A 19,606-nucleotide genomic window follows, 5' to 3' on the forward strand; every position below is an offset into this window, starting at 1 on the left:
ATATAGATGAGTATATAAACATCTGAGTGAAAATTTCAAAACACTGAAAATTCATTATGTAAGATGGATGGGCTCTAAACCCCACAAGGCTCTGTCCTTGGTGCTGAAACACTGTTGTATGCTACGGCAAGATAGTTTCTTCTACTTCTGGAATCTTGACAGCTCTGTCCCTTTTTTTCTTGATTTTTATTTTTTATCTTGATGGAGAAAATTGAGCTACTCATTCTGACACACAAAACATAACCTCAATTATGCCTCATAATTAGCATGGTTGATTTTATGTTCCCATGGTATTTCTCACATATTTTTGACAGCCAGAAGATTTTTCCTTTGAAAATTGAGGCCTCCACACCCCGCCATGATTTTCCCTTAATGTTCCCTCTATGTTGCATTTACATTGGAAGGGGATAAAGAGAGATTCAGATAATTCACGAAAGATGGTGGTTTAGAAATGCTGTTTTCTATAGGAAATAATTCAGAAGCAACTGGAGATAAGACTGCCTGCTTCTTTTTGGAATTTTATAAAGACATTGGGAATCCAGAAAAGAGACTCAATAATTGTTATTAAAAACACATTATGAGTGCATCTTGTGTAGCTATTAGCACTCCTGACATCAAAGCAAACCAGGGTTTCTATGGCCTTGCTCTCCCTGTCTCCTAATATTGTGGATAATTAAGAGCTTTCCAAGCTCCAAGCTCCATTGTTGTTGATACTTAAATATCTGAGCCAAAGGACGATGTTATTAAAAGCTCACACAGTGTGTTTTGTTGCTCAGGCTCCTTGTACAGAAGGTTAAGGTCTCTTAAGCCTAAGTAAAGTAGACATATTCATGGGCTGGGCTGTTCCCCATGGCTTTGCTGACTTGGATTCAATCAAGCAGAAGTTCTAATCATTTCAGGATTGAGACATATTGAAATACCACAGGAAAATGCTTCTGTTGCCTAAAAATGGAAATTTCTTTCTGAAATTCAAAACAGATGTTGAAAAACTAATAGCTCAGTAAGAGCCAGGCAGCAGATGCTGTCAATTTGGGCTGCTTCCATTCAATTCAGAAAACACTATGGAGGGTAAGATGTGGCAACATACTGTCAATGGACCAGTGGGAAAGATGATCTAAATAACTGTGGTACTAATAGCTGTCCCTTACTGGAGACCTTCACCTGCATAGTCTCATAAACTCTCCTCTAGCAATCCATGCAAGCATTTTCTTCTGTTTACAGATGAAGAAGCTGAAATTCAGAAAAATTAATTTGACTTCCTCAAGAGCCAGGTTTGTAACTCAGGTCTAGTTTGGCTCAAAAGTATGTGGTCTTTTCCCTTCAATGTTATTCACTATAGCTTCCTAAACATTTGTTAACCTAAAGAAAGGTGTAATTAAGTGTGACACAATAATATGAAGTTCTATGAAACAGCAAGTGGGAAAGAAGGAAAATTAAGATGAAGGTGGGGGACGTAGTTTTTGAGCTGGGGCATAAAGACTGGATAAGGTTCATAAAAGCAGATATGAAGTTGAAAGGCTATTCTTGGAAGAGACAAAGGGAGCAATGGTGCAGAGATGGGCACCACGGAAGGTTTAGGACAAGTTAGAACCAGATAATAGTTTGTGGCCAGGTTTGTGGAGAGTCTTGAAGGTAGAGTTAAGAACATTGATTTGAAATGGTTAAAGATTTTTTGAATGGTGAACTAATATAACCAGGTCTCTGTTTTCTAAAGATCACTCTGGAAACAGGATGGAAGAGAAGTCAGAATGAGACCAGAGCTCAGTTAACATCACACATATATTCAAGTTATTCCACAAGCAGCTTAATTATTTAGGAAAACAAATCCTACATTTTCGAATCTATTTTAATGAGAGGTTGTCAGCTCAGCCACAATGGCCAACTTAAAAAAAATAAACATTTGAGAACATAGGTAGTTAGCATTTTGGTTGAGAACCAATAGAGTGATTTCAATTGAATGTATGATGTTTTCATGTTATCATCTCATCTTGGGTATTCCACTGTTCACCCTAGCAGAATTCCTTTGATTCTAAAGTGCTAATGCTCTATTTTCAAAATTCTGCTTTATATTTAAATGTGTGATATATATACACACATAAATTCATCATATGTTCACATAAAATAAACAGAGGCTTTAAAAAGAAAAAATAGAAAATACATTTATTTTAAGATATCTGATTAATAGCTTGAAATTAAATGAACACACACACACACACACACACACACACACACACCCACACACCAGTCCAAGAAGTTTCTAACTAGCTTTCCGTGAGGTGGATTACTCATCAGACGTCTACTTCAATTTGCTTTATGGGCTTTCATAAGCTTATGGCATCAATACCCTTTAAAAAAAGAGAATCAACCTTATGCTCAAATTTGGGACACATTACTTTCTCCTTGGATGTCCTTATATACTTTATAACAGTTTTCTTCTTAACAGATTTCTGGGTTGGGTTTCTTTTTCCATGAGGAGTAAGTAGGTATTAGGCATGACTGATCTGCTTCAATGACCACTGTTTTATTCTGTTTCATCTTAAGACAGAAAAGGAACTTCTTCTGAGCATTCCTTGATCTTATTTTAGGTGTCATCTGTGGGTCCAACAGTATAACCTCACAGAAAATTCCTTTGCCAAAGCCTTTACCATAATACCACCACTAGACTCAGAGGACACCATGTTCCATTTCTGACTGTACAAAATAGGGCCATTTCCACAGCTCTTTGTAACAGTTCCCATTTTGTTGAGTGCTTATTATATGCTAGATGCTGTCCCAGTCACCTTATATATTTTATTTAAATCCCCACATCTACCCTCTAATGTAATAATTATCCTTATTTTAGAGAAGAGGAAATCGAGGCTTATGTAATTTAAGTGATTCTTTCAAGCGCACTCAACTCATAAGTCACACTTTTTAAACGTTTCTAAATAATGAGACAGTTATTAGATTCATTGGATAACCACTGGCAAAGTTGGAGGGCAGGACTCTTCCTCTATGAAAGTGGCTCGCAAACCTGTCTGCATGTTGAAATCACCTGGGGCGCACTACACACACTGTAACCCAGGCCTTACCCCAGGTGAATTAAGTCAGCATCTCTTGAGGAACCCAGGAAACAGTAAAATTTAAAAGCTTCCTGGAATTCAAATGTACAGTCAAAGTTGAGGACTGCTGTTCCATGACATGATTTTTTTTTTGTCGTAAATGAACACTATCTTAAAAGGCCCCCGAACGTGAATACTTACTGCCAAGGGAAAAAAGCTTATAACTCTGCTAAATTTAAAATTGCTGTGCTTGGCAGACATTATCCACTGTTTAAGTGAACAACACCAAAGAACTCGACCCAACAGGTCAGCTTGTTCAGCTGCTTGGCAAGGTAGGGGTATGTTTTGCTTTAACCCAGATTAGCAGGATTATCCACATGCAGTTCTACCCTAAATCGGGTGTTCAGAAAGTTCTTCTCTTTGATCAAGGTCACTAGTGCCCTAAGAAGTTTTCAGTGCAAAACTGTCTTTTATACTTTATGTGCCAAGAACTCTGGGACATGAACCAAGCACTGTTCCTAGTGTTTGAGCAAATTCAAAGCCTTTTTAAGGGAAAAATTTGGCCCTACACACAGACACCTTTGTTGCCTTGTTGCTGTGGGACAACGATGCATTCCATCTGAACAAGCAGACAAATCAGAGACTTCAGTGTTTACAGCAGAATATTAGCTGTGCTGCCAGGACTAGACCCCAAAGTTTACAGTCTGTTGTCTAGTTAAGAACACAGAGTATTTGAGCATTAGACCATTAAACTATTAAACTTTGTAATAACTATAAATCAACATTTTCAAAAGTGAATCTGAAAATCCATATATGAGAGTGGAATTCTAAGGTACATGGTAACTCTCCATTTCTCAAAGTTCTCTATGAGCCTGTCAAACTGTAATGTGCATATGAGTCATATTGGGCTCTGGTAAAAATGCAGACTCCGTAGGACTGGGCCACAGCCTGAGATTCTACATTCTGAATAAGATCCTAAGTGACACCAACTTTGCAGGTTCGTGGACCTCCCTTGATACGCAGGCTCTAAAGTAATGTGTGTGCCTGTGGATCTGGGGCTGACTGCTGAGGCTTGCCTGTCACAACCCGGAAAAGATCATGATGCCGAGGACAAAGGAGCATAACCCATGGAGTAGAGGGACCATAAGTGGTGGGCACACGGAGTCACTGAGCGGAGAGGAAGGGAAAGTTGGCCCATGAGCAAAACAATAAAATCTATATTTTCCTTCTTCCAATGAAGGCGGGTATGTATGAATACATTTTCTAAATATTCTAGGAAGTTACACAGTGAGATGCACAAAAACAAGAGCAGAGTTTTGTAAGGGTCCTGAAAAAAGAATGTCAAAACAGAAGGGCCGGGGCCAGGAGCACTGCAACAAAAGGCCCACCTCTTCAGCCAGCTGGAGTCAGGCCCCAAAGCAGCATGTGGGAAGCACAAGGGAGAAGCCCAGCTTCATAAGCACTCAAGTGCTTGCTACACACATATTCTCCTAGTTAAACTTCGTTTCCTATTCACTATTCATCCCCAGTATGTAGCTCACTGCCTGGCAAAAAAAGATAGATATTCAAGAAAGATCTACTGAATAAATGAAGGCTAGAAAAGGGATTGAGCTGGTCACACTTGTCTCATATGTCCTATATTCCCAGAGGCATCGAAAGAAATGGTAATGGTTCTCAACCTTGGCTGCTGATTGAAATCACTTGAGGAGCTTTAAATAATACTGATGCCCAGGCCCCATGCCTACGCACTATGATTCAATCATCTGGGAGGTGTGGGCAGAGCATTGGAAGTATTCAAAACCTTCCATGTGATTTGAACGTGAGCCAAGGCAGAGGACCACTGACGTGTGGAAGTGATGGCTCTGCCACAGATGTTACATAGGAAATAATAAGAGAAGACTTTATATTGAAGCAGAGGGAATTGGGGTCAATACAAAAAATTCTTTAAGACACAATTTTTGTCATCATAAATGATCTGAATGACTGGTATGGCTTATTTGTGTAAGTAAAATTTGTATTGCTAGAACATTTTCTCACCTTTTCTCCAAATAATTTGGCCTCATCAGTGATATTTCAAATGAAGGTGGAGAAATGGATCAGACAAGTTGGACCATCAGCATCGCTTGGGAGCTTGTTAGAAAAGCAGAATCTCAGCAATATCTCAGATCTGCTGATTCACAATGTGCATTTCAACAGCTTTCCCTGTTGTACATTACAGGTGTGTACATTAAACGTTGTTGCGTAGAAATTCTTCCCTGGCCATAGATTCTGTGACTCCTGGTGGGCAGAGTCCTGGTCATCATTAAAGGAAAAAAAGGTCTGTTGTGCCAAAACACACAGTGAGAAATAGTTATGGCTATCCTTCCAAGATAGAAGCAACTAGATATGACCCTTAATAGGCCCAGGACTGCATGAACATTTGATTAAGTCTCACCCTACTGGCCACCATAAATAGCAAGGTTTTAATGGCACTTGCTTAGAGCCTTCTACAAATCAGCCCTAAATATGCTTTCTGACTCTGACAGTTTTGTATTTTGAACTGTACCCACATCTTAAAGTCAGAAACTTTGCCATAATCTGATTCGAATGAAATATATTTCCTAATAGTACAATTTACTAATTTATTCTCTTTAATTAAATCTTAAAATTTTGCTTTAGTGTAATTTAATTGACATATACATATCTGTGTGCATGCATGTGTACACACACACACACACACACACACACGCACCAATGCATGTTTGAAGGTTGAGTTCCAGTGGGTAATTTTTATTTTTTTGAAGCTGAATTGAAACACATGAGTTTGTACTAGAATTGAGAGACTTTCGGTTCTAATTTCTATTTTACCATCAACCTTCTGCATGACCTTGAGCAAGACACTGAGCTCTTCCAGACACAGTAGTCTCATTTTTAAAATGGGTAATGCTTGCAATTGATGATGGTTAAGAGTTCTTCCAACTTTAAAAATTCTGGCAGGGCACGGTGGCTCATGCCTATAATCCCAGCATTTTGAGAGGCCAAGGCAGGTGGATCACCTGAGGTCAGGAGTTCGAGACCAGCCTGGCCAACATGGTGAAACCTCTTCTCTACTAAAAATACAAAAATTAGTCGGGCGTGATTGCCGTTGCCTGTAATCCCAGCTACTGGGGAGGCTGGGGCAGGAGAATTGCTTGAACCCGGGAGGCAGAGGTTACGGTGAGCTGAGATTGTGCCACTGCAGTCTAGCCTGGGTGACAGAGTGAGATGTTGTCTTTAAAAAAAAAAAAAAGTTCTACACAGTCGAAGCAACTAGTGGCTGATGAAGGAAATGTTTGGTTTAATTTCTTAGAGAATTAAAGTTTAACGGATACTTCATCAGTTTTTTTTCCTTTTTTGTCTTTCTGAATAAATGAATAGTTTCTGTCCTTAATGCATCATGGAACTTTTAAGGAATGAGCAAAAAACTGAAATAAAATAGCCCACTTCCTATCAGCCACCAGCAATTCCTGTTAGGAAAAGGGTCAGTAGGGGGCATCCCCACATGCACATACCCTCTGAGGTAGAAATCTGTTTTAATATAGAAACCAAGTATTGGAAGAGCTAATGAAGGCCATTTAATCAACCAGAAGACTAAAGCTCTTATCTCCCCTACAGTGTCCCAACTAACTCTCTGCCCAGACAGTTCCAGGGAAAGGAAAGCCACTCACTTTTAAGTCAATTCAGTTCCCCGTTGGGCAGGTTTAACCACTAGGAATTAATGTATTCCATACTTTAAAGACTTCCTATAATTTCCTCCCATTAGTCCTAGGGTTACCTCTTGAAGCCATTCAAAATTAACTTCACACCTTTTCCCACAACAGTACTGAGCTATTTTAATACAATGAGCTCTTCTTCACCTTTACCTTCCCTTCTCCAACAAATATGCCCAGTATCTTCATTTCTCCATACTGAGGCTGTGAGGCCTCTCACCACTCTCAACAAAATTCCAGGTTATCTATGTCCATGGTAAACCATAGTGCCCACAAATAAATTCAGTTCTCTAGAGAGGTCTGACAGGGTAGGCTAGAATGTGGACATCATTTTGCCTTGCTAGACACTATGAGTCTATGAATACAGGCTAAGATTGCAGTGACTGGTTTGGTTAGATGAAATAGCAGAAATGTAGTAAAGACAAAAAAACAAAAAAACTCTGCAACCACTAAAAGCTATGCTTCTCAAGAGTACAGAATCATGTGGGAATGATTCATGATTGATTCTGTGTGCTAGCCAGTCTCGAAATATGCCTGCCATCAATTCTTTCCCTCCCTATATGAGTCCCTCGTCCCTGAGATGTGGAGTCCATTCCTCTACCCCACTGAATGTGAGCCAGGCCTGTGACTGCACTGACCAATGGAATGCGGAGGGAGTTTCCTTCTAGGATCTCTGATGCCAGGTGCTAAAAAGGCCTGACAGCAGCTTCTTTGGTGCTCTTGGAGCCTTGAGCTACCATGCTAGATTTCCAGCTTACACTGTTGAAATGAAAGGCCATATGGAAGACAAGAAAGTGCTGGAGACAAGAGGTTCCATGAAGGAACACTGAGGTCCCACCGTGTGAGTGAATGAGCCATGCCGGACGGCCCAGTCATCAATTGTTTGAGGCCTCCCACTTGAAGCCCCAAACACAGTGGAGCAGAGATGAGTCATGCTCACTGTGTCTGCCCAGGTTCCTGACCCACAGGATCACGGGAAACCAAAATGGTGGTTGTTTCCGCACACAAGTTTGAAGTTGTTTTGATGCCGCAATAGGTAACTGAAACATATTGTTAAGAGGAAGAAAACAGCATACAAAATAGCACAGCATGCATATTCTCAAGTTTGTTTCACACATGTATGTATGTATGTGTGTATATATGTATATGTGCATGTCTATTTTGATATCTATATTTATACTTAAATTTATACAGAAACATGCTAGTGCTGATTATCACTGGAAAATAGAATCATGGGTATCTTTAAATTTCATCTTTCTGCCTTGAAATTTTTACTTTGTTTTCGTTTTGTAAAAATTTCTAAATATCACAGTAGCTCTTTTGACAAGTACTTTACACTGTAGATTGACAAGAAACTTACTGTCAGCTATATGTGTGTGCGTCTTTGCGTCTGTGTGTAGACGTATGTATGTATACCTGCAAAGTAAATGTACTTGTCCCCAAGAGCAGTTTTAAGATGACTTACCCCACCCTATAGAAGGTCACCAGAGAAGGTGCCAGCTTTAAATTACACTATATAAATGGAAAACACCAAGAATCTCTCCAGTGGGTAACCCCACTGGAGAAAGTTCTCAATTCTCAGGCTCTATACTTTGTTACTTTGTTATTGTAAAGCTCCTGTTTATGTGGTTATGGAAGAGTGGTTGCTATGGCAATGCAATCCAACTGAACACCAGAATGTGTCTAAAATTGGTGGGAATGACTTTTTCAGGGTTTCCTCTGAGGATTAATCATTTTGTAAGAATTGTATCCTTTTTTCCTCTCCCGTTCAAACAACAGTAGCAGAGTGTCTCAGCCAGTCCTGGGACATGGACAACACGCAGAAGGGTCAGAGAAGGACAAAGGTAATGTTTGAAGAAAAGGCCCAACCCAAAAAGAGCCCCCTGCTGAATCCTCGGGTTCCTTTCCATGCCTCTGCCTGCTCAGTGGCTTTGCCACATCTGGAGCTCCTCCTGCCTTCGCGCCCTCCATGCTTCACTCTTTTCCACCTACTTGCCTTTCTGGCTTTTCTCTCTGTGTCTTCTGCTGACCCTGATAGAGGTATACCTTAAGCCTCATTCTCCAGCCTCTTCTTTTCTTTGCTAACATTCCTGCTGTCTGAGTGCCTTCATTCATTTTCTCTTTCCTTGCCATCTCCACATGTAATTCCCAAGCCAGAGCTACAGACTGACCCCTCATTTCCACTCACATCCCATCATACACCCTCTTGGGGCCCTGCAGGACATGTCGCTTAGAAAGCAGGATCCCCCAGGACGAGGTCCTACTCTTCTTTCTAGTTCTTCCCCCAACACTCCTGACGCCACCACCAACACATGCTCTGGGCTCCCAGCCTGGGAGCTGCTTGCAGTTCTTGGAAGCTCCCATGATGTCCTGTCACTGCCCTCCCCTTGCCCAAGTCACATCCTCTGCCCAGAACGCCCTTCCTCTTCCCTCCGCTACAGCTCCTGAAGTCTGGAAACAATGCCTGCATCAGGAAGCCTCCCACTGGGCTGGGCCTTCTCCTCCCAGGCTGCCCACTTCTGAGCACCAGCTACATTGCAACACCCTTGCTTGAGTCCTGTCTGTCTTCCCCTGTGAGGCAGAGATCTCTTTGAGGGCAGGTATTGTGTCTCCTTTATTGCTGCATCTCTGGAGCCTGGCACATAGGAAGGCATAGTAGATGTGTTATCACTGTCTCAAAATCAACATTCCCAAACATTTGCCATCGGCCCTGCCTCCTGGTGTCATTTTCCACACATTCAGTCTGCAAGGTATCTTTGATGGCTTCCTTTTGTTCTATATGTGTTGATGATATTTCCACCATAATTTCCCACAAATTAGCATTTGTTCATTACCACATTCACCATCTTAGCCTAGATCTTTGGCTCAGAATAGGTTTCCTCCAAAGGATTCTGCCCAATTCCCTGGCCTGGAAACTGCCTTATCCAAGTCACCCTGCGCACCGTATCCAAATTCATGGCTCTAAATTTTGCCTACACCTTGACATGCGGGACCCAAGGCCTCCTGCTATCCCCATGCCTCCTTCTGTCCTCCTCATTCTCTGCACCTTCTCACCAACTGGCCCAGAAACCCTCCTTACCCACCCCTGCACCACATAAGGATGCATAATGAATGTGTCCTCGCCATCTCAAAATCAACATTCCCCAAAATTCCCTTTGCTTCCATTGTTCCCCCTTCCATCTACTGCTCACATTTTAAACCTCTTTCCTCCATGGAGTTCATCCAGTGAAATCCTCTGTTATAGGTTCAACTACGCCCCCACCCTCAAATATATCTGTTAAAGTCCTATCCCTCAATAACTCAGGATGTAACCTTATTTGGGTTGTTGCAGATGTAATTAGTTAAGATGAAGTCAGGACCGAATAGGGTGGGTCCAAGCCAATAAGATTGTGTGCTTAGAAAAGGAGGAACTTTGGACACAGAGCTGTGTACACAGGGAGAATGTCATGTGACGGAGTGCAGGGAGAATACAGCTATCCCCAAGCCAAAAGCACAGCCCTGGAACAGAGCCCTTCACCGCTCTCAGAAGGAACCAACGCTGCTAACTCCTTGACTGGGGACTTCCAGCTCCCAGAACTTTGAGACAACAAAGCTTTGAGACAATAAACCCACGTTGAATTGAACAAAGTAGCAAAGTATTATAATATAACCCCCATACCAATTTCCCTTGGTTTTTGATTCACTTCTTGTTTCCACGCTTAGTTTAGACAGCTCTACCAGAGCTGTTTGCCTGCTGCCTTGAAGCTGTTCTCTGTGTCACGAGCACATTTCTGATTCCCTAACAAGATTCTGAGTCCTCAAGGGTAGGCCTTTCCTCTGTGCTTCTTCTTCATCCCTGACAGGGCCTGGTACTTTGCTGACCTACAGAGCTAACTGAATTAAATTGAATTTACCCTGGAGGGTGATTTTTTGCTTCTTGACAATATATTAGAGTTTTTCTAAATGCATGGAGGTCAGATGAGAGACCAGAAGCTCTGGAGTACCAGGAGGGTGACAAGCCAGTAGGCCTATGGTCCCCTGTTGACCTCGGAGAGCATTCAGAGTCACAGGATGCTGGGCTGGAAGGGACTGCAGGGAGAGAACACCTAGTCCAACCCTCCCATTGTACAGAAGAGATTGCTGAGGCCCTAGGGTGTTAAGGGATGTTACAGCATAGAGAGCAAGAGGCAGAGCTGGCACCTGAACTGGATCCCCTAACTCCTAGACCAGTGCTGGGGACAAGGACTGCCTGTCCCGTGAGAAGGGGGACCTGTACAAGAGTGACAGGGCAGGTCAACAGCTGTGGGCCTTGTGATTTACAGAAGCACCAGCGCAGTTAATGTGAACCGAGAGGCCATGGGCCAGGGGCATGGAGCAGGCAGTGCAGCTGAGACCTCTGCAAGACAAATGGCCTCCCGGAAAGTCAGTGCCATGCAGGGTAAGTGATGGTCACTCTGAGTGCAGAGTGCAGTGGTCAGGTGGTGTCTTGCCATAGCCCGACAGGTTCCCGTCACCAGTCAGGATTGGGAGTCACCTGAGGGGACACAGCTATGGGCCCATGTGTGGCTGTGCACCTTAACCACCACTGTGCCTTGCACTGAATTGGTTCTGGGGCACAACTGATGGGAAACCAAGAGCCCCGAGTAAAAGCTCAAGCCTTCCCAGAACAAAGTCAAGAAAGAAACACACATCAGCATTCAATATCTTACTGCAAGATGGCTTTGGGTCCAAACGCAGGAATATATTAAAGTAAATGATTGAGTAATGTTGTGCCCATGCAGCATGCAGCCCTTCAACATGCTCTAAAGAGGCTTTAATGGCCTGAGAAAATGCATATGATCTATTAGGTGGGAAATGCAGGTTTAACGAAGGGTGTCTACAGAGTGAGCCCAACCGTGTAAAGCAATATGCACATCAGGAAAGTGCTCTAAAACGTCTGTAGTGTTGTCAGTGATGTTTAACCTACTCTATTTTTTTCTATGTATTTTCCAAATTTCTATGGTGACCACGTAGCATTTACAGAGCCTAAAGATAATTGTGTTTTTATGTTAAATACACTGATTCTGTGTTTATAAGGAAATAGAAGCTGTCAGCCCCGACATCGTTCTTTGTGGCTTTGCCATGATAATACAGCTATGCTTTCCAGAAATGATGCCTCTAGCCAAGAGGAAGTCCCCTCCCAAGTCTGTCAATGCATTTACTTACATTCTGAATATTTCTGCAGTTGGTCAAATTCTTCTGGAGTAAGGGAGACCCACCGTTCTTCACCCATTTTTAAACTTGGTGTGAGTGGCTGAAGTCCAGAGACACAGTTTTGTTCACTAGGCTGAAGAGGAGGCCCAGCCCAGGGCCTGGCTCATTGCAGGTTTGCGACGTAAACCCTTCAGGAGACTTCTGGGAGCGCTCAAGTCTATACAGCAGCAGCAGGCACCCCTCAGAAGAGACAGACAAGATCTCCGCTACTCCTTAGGCAACATCCTCCTGTCTGTATTCGAGGTAAATTCAGAAATCCTGGCTTTTCCTAGGTAGAAGCAGAAAAAACATTGTAAATGAGAGTGTTAAAAAAAAAGGCCCTGAATGTTCTTTGCTGAAGGATCTACAGCGGACAATGGTTCCATGGTTCTCCAGGATGGTTCTCCCCTTAGAGAGGTCTGAAGCGGGCACGGTGACAGGCGTCTGGCTGGGGGTGAGAGCTGAGGTGCGAGCTATGGCCTGTATGAATAGGTGGCCATACTGCTCAGCTCTGGGAAATGTTCAACGTCTCACATGAGAGGTGGTATCAGGCTGCCTAAGGATATCCTCGGGGCATAAAAATGCCTTAGGCTGTTGGATACCTCATGAGTAATTATAGGAACAGGGGCCTGTGTAGCCATTCTCTCCTCCACTGATTTCTAAATTTCACCATGAAAGCTCTGCTGAGCCATTTTGGAATACCCCCAAGGCTGGCTAACATCTCATGACCGGAGGGGTTCTCTGTTCTCTCAGAGCCATAATAAGGAATTTCGAGGGATGGCCTGCTAGCCTCAGTGAGGCAGGGAAATGGAGATGGATTCAGTCTTTGCTATGGCAGAAAACTGCCATCTTGAAACTGTCTTATTTTTCTGGGTGTATCTTCTTGGTCTTCTTCAGCCTCTTCATTTGCCATCTTTAAATATTGATATTTCCACAGCAAAGATATAGAATCAGCCTAAATGCCTATCAATGGAAGACTGGATAAAGGAAATGTGGTACATATACACCACAGAATACTATACAGCCATAAAAAAGGAACGAGATCATGTTCCTTGCAGCAAACAAACATTTAGCATCTTTTCCTTTGAGCCTCTCATACTGTGGGTCATTAAATCAGTTTTGTGGTTGTGAAGTTGATGTCATGAATCACAACAAGCATGTAAACACATGAAATGGAACAGGATAGAATGAGATGGAGTTGAAAATATTACAGTGTCTCTACCATAGTAAGGGGGCATATTATGTCATAAGACTTTTCCTTCAGTTATACACCCATGGTTATACTGATCATAATGTGAAGTGTCTTTCTTATTCTCATTTGAGGTTACAAACATAGTTGGGAAGCCATCAACCTAAAAAGGTGAGAATTAAGACCAACTGAAACACAGCCTCCAGTGTTGCCAAAGAAGTAGCTTGGTTTTAATAAAACAGGATCCATCCTGGGAACTGACTGCAAGGCAAGTGTGGGGTGCCCGGTGCGTATGAGCAGTGCTGGGTGAGATGACCAAGTCAGGAGGCATATATGGATCATTCTCTGGGGAAGTGTGTAGACTGGTTGTTTTGAACCTGGAAGGTAAACTAGAGCTGAGGGAAGATGCTGGAAAGAGAGAGAGAGATTCTAGCTTTATAAAGAAGAGCTTCCACTAACCAAAGTGCATGGCAAGGAAATGAAATGCCGAAATTCCTGGGGCATTAAGTTCTAGTCTCTCTCCTTGAAAAGTCCAACTCTCTCCTTAATCCAGCCAGCTCAACTCTGCTCCTTGGCACCTGCTGCTATCAAGGTCATCAGTGACCTAGTTGCAAATTCAACAGGCACCTTTCGGTCCTTCCTTGCTTCGTTTCTCTCTCTGCAGTCTTTGCCATGGCCGAAAACTTCTACCTTGAAACTTTCTTATCTTTCTGGATGTTTCTTCTGAGTCTCCTTCAGCTTCTTCTTTTGCCATCTTTAAATGTTGATGTTTCCACAGCAAAGACATAGAATCAGACTAAATGCCTATCAATGGAAGACTGGATAAAGGAAATGTGATACGAATACACCATGGACTACTACATAGCCATAAAAAAGAACGAGATCATGTTCCTTGCAGCAGCATGGATGGAGCTGGAGGACATGATCCTAAGTGAGCTAATGCAGGAACAGAAATCCAGGTACAGCACGTCCTCACTTATAAATGGGAGCGGAACACTGACAACACATGGACAGAAAGGAAGGAACAATACGTACTTGAGGGTGGAGGATGGGAAGAGGGAGAGAGTGGAAAAACTACCTACTGTGTACTATGCTTATTACTTGAGTGATAAAATCATCTGTACACGAGACCCCTGTGACATGCGATTTACCTGTATAACAAATCTGCACACGTACCGCTGAACGTAAAATAAAAGTTTAAAAAAAAATGGTGCTTCCAAAATCCTGTCCTCAGCCCTCTTCTCACTCTACCTCCCTTCCCTGATGGACCTCATCCGCCTCCAAGCTTCAGTGAACCCCGGCATCCTGCGGCAGCCCTGAGCTCTCTCCTTGGTCTGAATCTGAATATTCAGATATTCAGATGCCTTAATCCAGAGCTGAAAACCCAATCATATACTGTGACTCCCTTGTGTGTCCCAAACCACCCCTTCCAGTGTCCTCAGCTGCTCGGGTTCTGCCCAAGTGGAGCCAATGCCCAGGTCAGAGGTGGGAGGCTCAGCTAAGCTCCTCCCCCTTTCTATCCTGCCAAACCCAGGCACTAGCCCTGGAGTTGAACTGTGTACCGTGTGCTCCCTCTTGTCCATCACACCGGCCCTGTCATTAACTCAGACCTTCCCTATCTCGTCTGGGCCTTGACAGCAGCCTCCTGCTGTCTCCCTGCCTTGTGCTTTGTTCTCCTCCTTTTGGTCTGCTTTCCAAATTGCCAACCAGATCACATCTCTCTTGGTAATAAAATTCCTCAGTGGTTTCTACTGCTTGTAGAATAAGATGCAATCTTCTTTTCAAGATACAGAGAGCACTTTATGATCTGGCTCCTGATGATCAATTTAGTCCAAAAGTGAGCAGTATCCTTTAGAAACCTTTTCCATCATACCAGGAAATCTAGTGTTGCAACCACCATCACCACTGCTGCTGCTATCAATGAGTGGACGCTCACTTTACACTGTGCTATATGCTTTATACACATGATCCAATTTAGTCCTCTTAATACCATGTAAATTCAATTTTGCTGTTTCTGTTTTGCAGATGAGATAAAGTGAGGCTAGGTGTTTAGCAAACATGGTGAGGAGAAAGAAGGAGCCACCAGTGCTTCTGTTTAAGAATACTCCATGGCCTGGGAATTCTGCTCACCTTCAGAAGCACAGAGGGAGATCTAAGAGGATGCAAAGGCACACTGCAAAACAGAACAACACTGAACTCAAAACCAGAATGCAGGGAATTGGAATCTGGGCTTTGCCCTCTTCTGAGCTATTTCACCCTAGACATACTTGTCATCTCTTGAAACATGAAGATATTAATGAAAAAGCTTACAGGGTTTGTGTTAAGATTAAGTAGGTTAATATACGCAAAAACCATAAAATCAGAATCCCCACCTGGTGCAATGCCTGCATGTTGCAAACACTGAATAAATAATTGTTATTATCATCCCATTGCAAATACAACATGTAGCAATATGGCTTAAATGATCAGCTGAAAAAAAAAAAAAACCCAAATAATCCCACTAAAAAGTGGGCAAAGGGCACAAACAGACTTTCTGAAAAGAAGACATACAAGTGGCCAATGAACATGAAAAGAGGCTCAACACTGCTAATCATCAGAGAAATGCAAATCAGAACCATGACTATTATGAAAAAGACAAAAAATAGCAGATGCTGGCAGGGCTTTGGAGAAAAGGGAACGCCTATACATTGCTAGCGGGAATGTAAATTAGTTCAGTCACTGTGGAAAGCAGATTGGAGATTTCTCAAAGAACTTAAAACAGACCTCCCATGCAATGCAGCAATCCCATTACTGCATATATATCCAAACAAAAATAAGTAGTTCCACAAAAAAGACACATGGACTCATATGTTCATCCCAGCACTACTCACAGAAGCAAAGGCATGGACTCAACCTGGGTGCTCATCAGTGATGGATTGAATAAAGAAAATGTCGGACATATACACCATGGAATACTATGCAGCCACAAAAAGAATGAAATCATGTCCTTTGCAGCAACATGGATGCAGCTTGAGGCCATTATCCTACGTGAATTAACCAGGAATAGAAAATAACCAAATAGAAATGTCAAGTACCAAACAGAAAATACGTGAAAACCAACTACCACATGTTCTTACTTGCAGGTGGGAGTTAAATACTGGGTACAGGTGGACATAAATATGGAAATAATAGACACCGGGAATTACTAGAGCAGGGAGGGGAGGGGGCAAAGGCTGTAAAACTGAAAAACTGGGTACTATGCTCACTACTGGGGTGATGGGATCATTTATACCCCAAACCCCAACATTATGCAATATACTCAGGTAACAAACCTGCCCTTGTACCCCCTGAATAACAGTTGAAATTTTAAAAAAATCTGCTGACGGTAGTTGCGTAGCAAGTTTCTAGTGTTGTGTCACAGGTTTCTGAATTTGATCTGATACTGCTCCAGGCTGCTGTAATTTTGTAATTACTCATCAAACTCTGATCCACTCGTTTTAGTGTCCACTGATGATTCTTGTCTGGATTAATTATTACTATAATACTGATTTTCTAATTCCATCATTCTTTCTATATTTGTTAGTTGGGAGTCTATTGTAAGTAATAGCTTTCCCTTCTTGTTATTTATATCCATTTATGTATATATATATATATATATATATATGTACACACATGTATATATAACAAATAAGTATAAATTATAAATATATAAATAATACACATTTGTATATAAAACTGCATTTGTAGATAATATATATTTATATTCATGGATTCTTACTTTATTCTGTGGGTTACAAATCTGTTGCTATCTTTGATTCTCAAATTGTTCTGGATTTGCTCAATGGAAGCTCAGTCAAGATAGCTATTTGTTCTTGAGATATATCTCAATCATTTTTTGAGCACATCCTTATTTTCTGGAACTACAAAATGTTTCAGGCTCATCTTGGACTCTTGCAGCTCAAGTGCTAAAATCAGTCATCTCTCTAAGGAGTTCCTTTGGTGATGAATGGCATTTGAAGCTAAGGTTTGGATACCAGGTATGCTCATTGCTGCTGGGGTGTCATTGCTTCTAGGCCCTATCAAGGACAGAGCTAGAAAACAGACGCATGTGCTGGGTGCAGTGACTCATGCCTATAATCCCAGCACTTTTGGAGACCGAGGCGGAAGGATCACTTGAGCCCAGGAGTTCCAGACCAGCCTGGCTAATATGGAGAAACCCCATCTCTACTAAAAATACAAAAATTAGCAGGGCATGATGGTGTATGCCTGTAGTCCCAGCTACTCAGGAGGCTGAGGCAGGAGAATCGCTTGAACACAGGAGGTGGGGGTTGGATGTTGCAGTGAGCTCAGGCTGTATCACTGCCCTCCAGTCTGGGTGACAGAGTGAGACACTGTCTAAAAAAAAAAAGAAAGAAGAAAGAAAATAGATGTTATGTACACACACACACACACACACACACACACACACACACACACACACACGAGATCTCTCTCTCTCTCTCTCTAATCTATCCATCTATCTATCTAATATCTCTCTCTATCTCTCTAATCTCTCTAATCTAATATTTCTCTCTATCTAATCATATCTATCTATCTATCTATCTATCTATCTATCTATCTATCTATGTTAAATACCTTGAGTTCATACTTACACTTCCAACTCCAGTTCAACATTACGGAGTCAGTTGTAGCCTTCCCTTCCTCCCATATTTTTTAACTTTCTTCTCTAACAAGCTTTGTTTCCTTCATCTACAACATAATTACTTGCTTAATACACAGAAAGTAGTTTCAGAATTGCTAGTCCACACCTTGTGAAAAACAAAATAGACTTCAAGATTTGTTTACAGTTCTATTGTTTTCAGGCAACAGCATAGCCTCAAAATATACTCGCAAAAGTTACATAGGTTAGTTCTTTCCCACTCCCATCAGTTTCTGTTTGTATTTCATTTTAGGGTGCTTTCTTCAAATCGACTGATTCTTTTTCAGTATCATTCCAAAGTCAAAACTATATATGAAGATATACTCAGCCAAGCATGGAGGCTTACCCCTGTAATCCCAGCACTTTGGGAGGCTAAGTCAGGCAGATTGCTTGAGCCCGGGAGTTCTAGACCAGCCTGAGCAATACGGCAAAACCCTTTCTCTACAAAAAATACAAACAAACAAAAAAATTCACCAGGCATGGTGGTGTGCACCTGTGGTCCCAGATGCCCAGGAGGCTGAGGTGGCAGGGTCACCTGAGCCAGAGGGATCAAGGCAACAGTGAACTATGATTGCACCGCTGCACTCCAGTCTGAGCAGCAAAGTGGGATCCTGTCTCAAAACAAAAACAAAAAGATATACTCAGAGAAGTATCCCTCATTCCTTTTACTCTGTTCCCAGCTCCTTTTTTCTATCTTATTCCCTCTCACCCTTATAGTATCTAGTTTATACTTCCTGTGTTTATTTTTGAACATGTGAGAAGATATATGGATATCTTATTTCCCCCTTTCCTTCTTCTCCTTTTTCTCTCTTTCTATTCCTTCCTTCCCTCCTTCCTTCCTTCCCTCCTTCCCTCCCTCCCTCCCTCCCTCCCTCCCTCCCTCCCTCCCTCCTTCCTTCCTTCCTTCCTTCCTTCCTTCCTTCCTTCCTTCCTGTCTTTCAACATGGTCTCTCTGTTACTCATGCTGGAGAACAGTAGTGGAATCATGGCTCACAGCAGCCTTGAACTCCTGGGTTTAAGCAATCCTCTCACTTCAGCTGCCCTCTCCCAGTAGAGTGGCTGGGACTACAGGTGTATGCCACTATGACCCACTAATTTTATTTTTTACTTTTTGTAGAAATAGTGTTTTGCTATGTTGCCCAGGCTGGTCTCGAACTCCTGGGCTCAAGTGATCCACCTGCCTTGGCCTCCCAAAGTGCTGAGCTTATACGTGAGCCTCTGTGCCTGGCCTCCCCTTCTTTCTAATACAAAAGGTAGCACATCACAGTGCAATCAAATTAGAACTCAGAATTCAAAAAGTAACTCAGAACCGCACAGCTTCATGGAAACTGAACAACTTGCTCTTGAATGTTGACTGGATAAACAATGAAATGAAGGCAGAAATAAAGATGTTCTTCGAAACCAACGAGAATGAAGACACAACATACCAGAATCTCTGGGACACATTTAAAGCAGTCTCTAGAGGAAAATATATAGCAATAAGTGCCCACATCAGAAGCAAGGAGAGATCTAAAATTGACACTCTATCGTCAAAATTGAAAGAGCTAGAGGAGCAAGATCAAAAAAACTCAAAACCTAGCAGAAGAACCCAAATGCCCATCGACGATAGACTGGATAGGGAAAATGTGGCACATATACACCATGGAATACTATGCAGCCATCAAAAACGATGAGTTTGGGTCCTTTGTGGGGACATGGATGAACCTGGAAACCATCATTCTCAGCAAACTGACAGAGGAGCAGAAGATCAAACACCGCA

The 19,606-nt window shown here is 42.2% G+C and overlaps 1 protein-coding gene across 5 annotated transcripts in view; it reads right to left on the reverse strand.

The window, feature by feature from the left end:
* DGKG (diacylglycerol kinase gamma) overlaps nucleotides 1–19,606 on the reverse strand; it is a 209,497-nt gene that overhangs the window by 151,385 nt on the left and 38,506 nt on the right. For 4 of the 5 annotated variants that reach the window (XM_017538415.2, XM_017538417.2, XM_017538416.2 and 1 more), the window contains exon 2: nucleotides 11,954–12,269. In XM_017538415.2, the coding sequence (XP_017393904.1) occupies nucleotides 11,954–12,020 (67 nt within the window). In that variant the 5' untranslated portion in view covers nucleotides 12,021–12,269. Of the gene's footprint in view, nucleotides 1–5,078; nucleotides 5,147–11,953; nucleotides 12,270–19,606 lie in introns of those variants that run through there. The other variant, XM_037741965.1, reaches the window with a different exon arrangement.

The sequence above is a fragment of the Cebus imitator genome, unplaced genomic scaffold (assembly GCF_001604975.1).
Source record: "Cebus imitator isolate Cc_AM_T3 unplaced genomic scaffold, Cebus_imitator-1.0 Scaffold111, whole genome shotgun sequence".
Taxonomy (NCBI): domain Eukaryota; kingdom Metazoa; phylum Chordata; class Mammalia; order Primates; family Cebidae; genus Cebus; species Cebus imitator.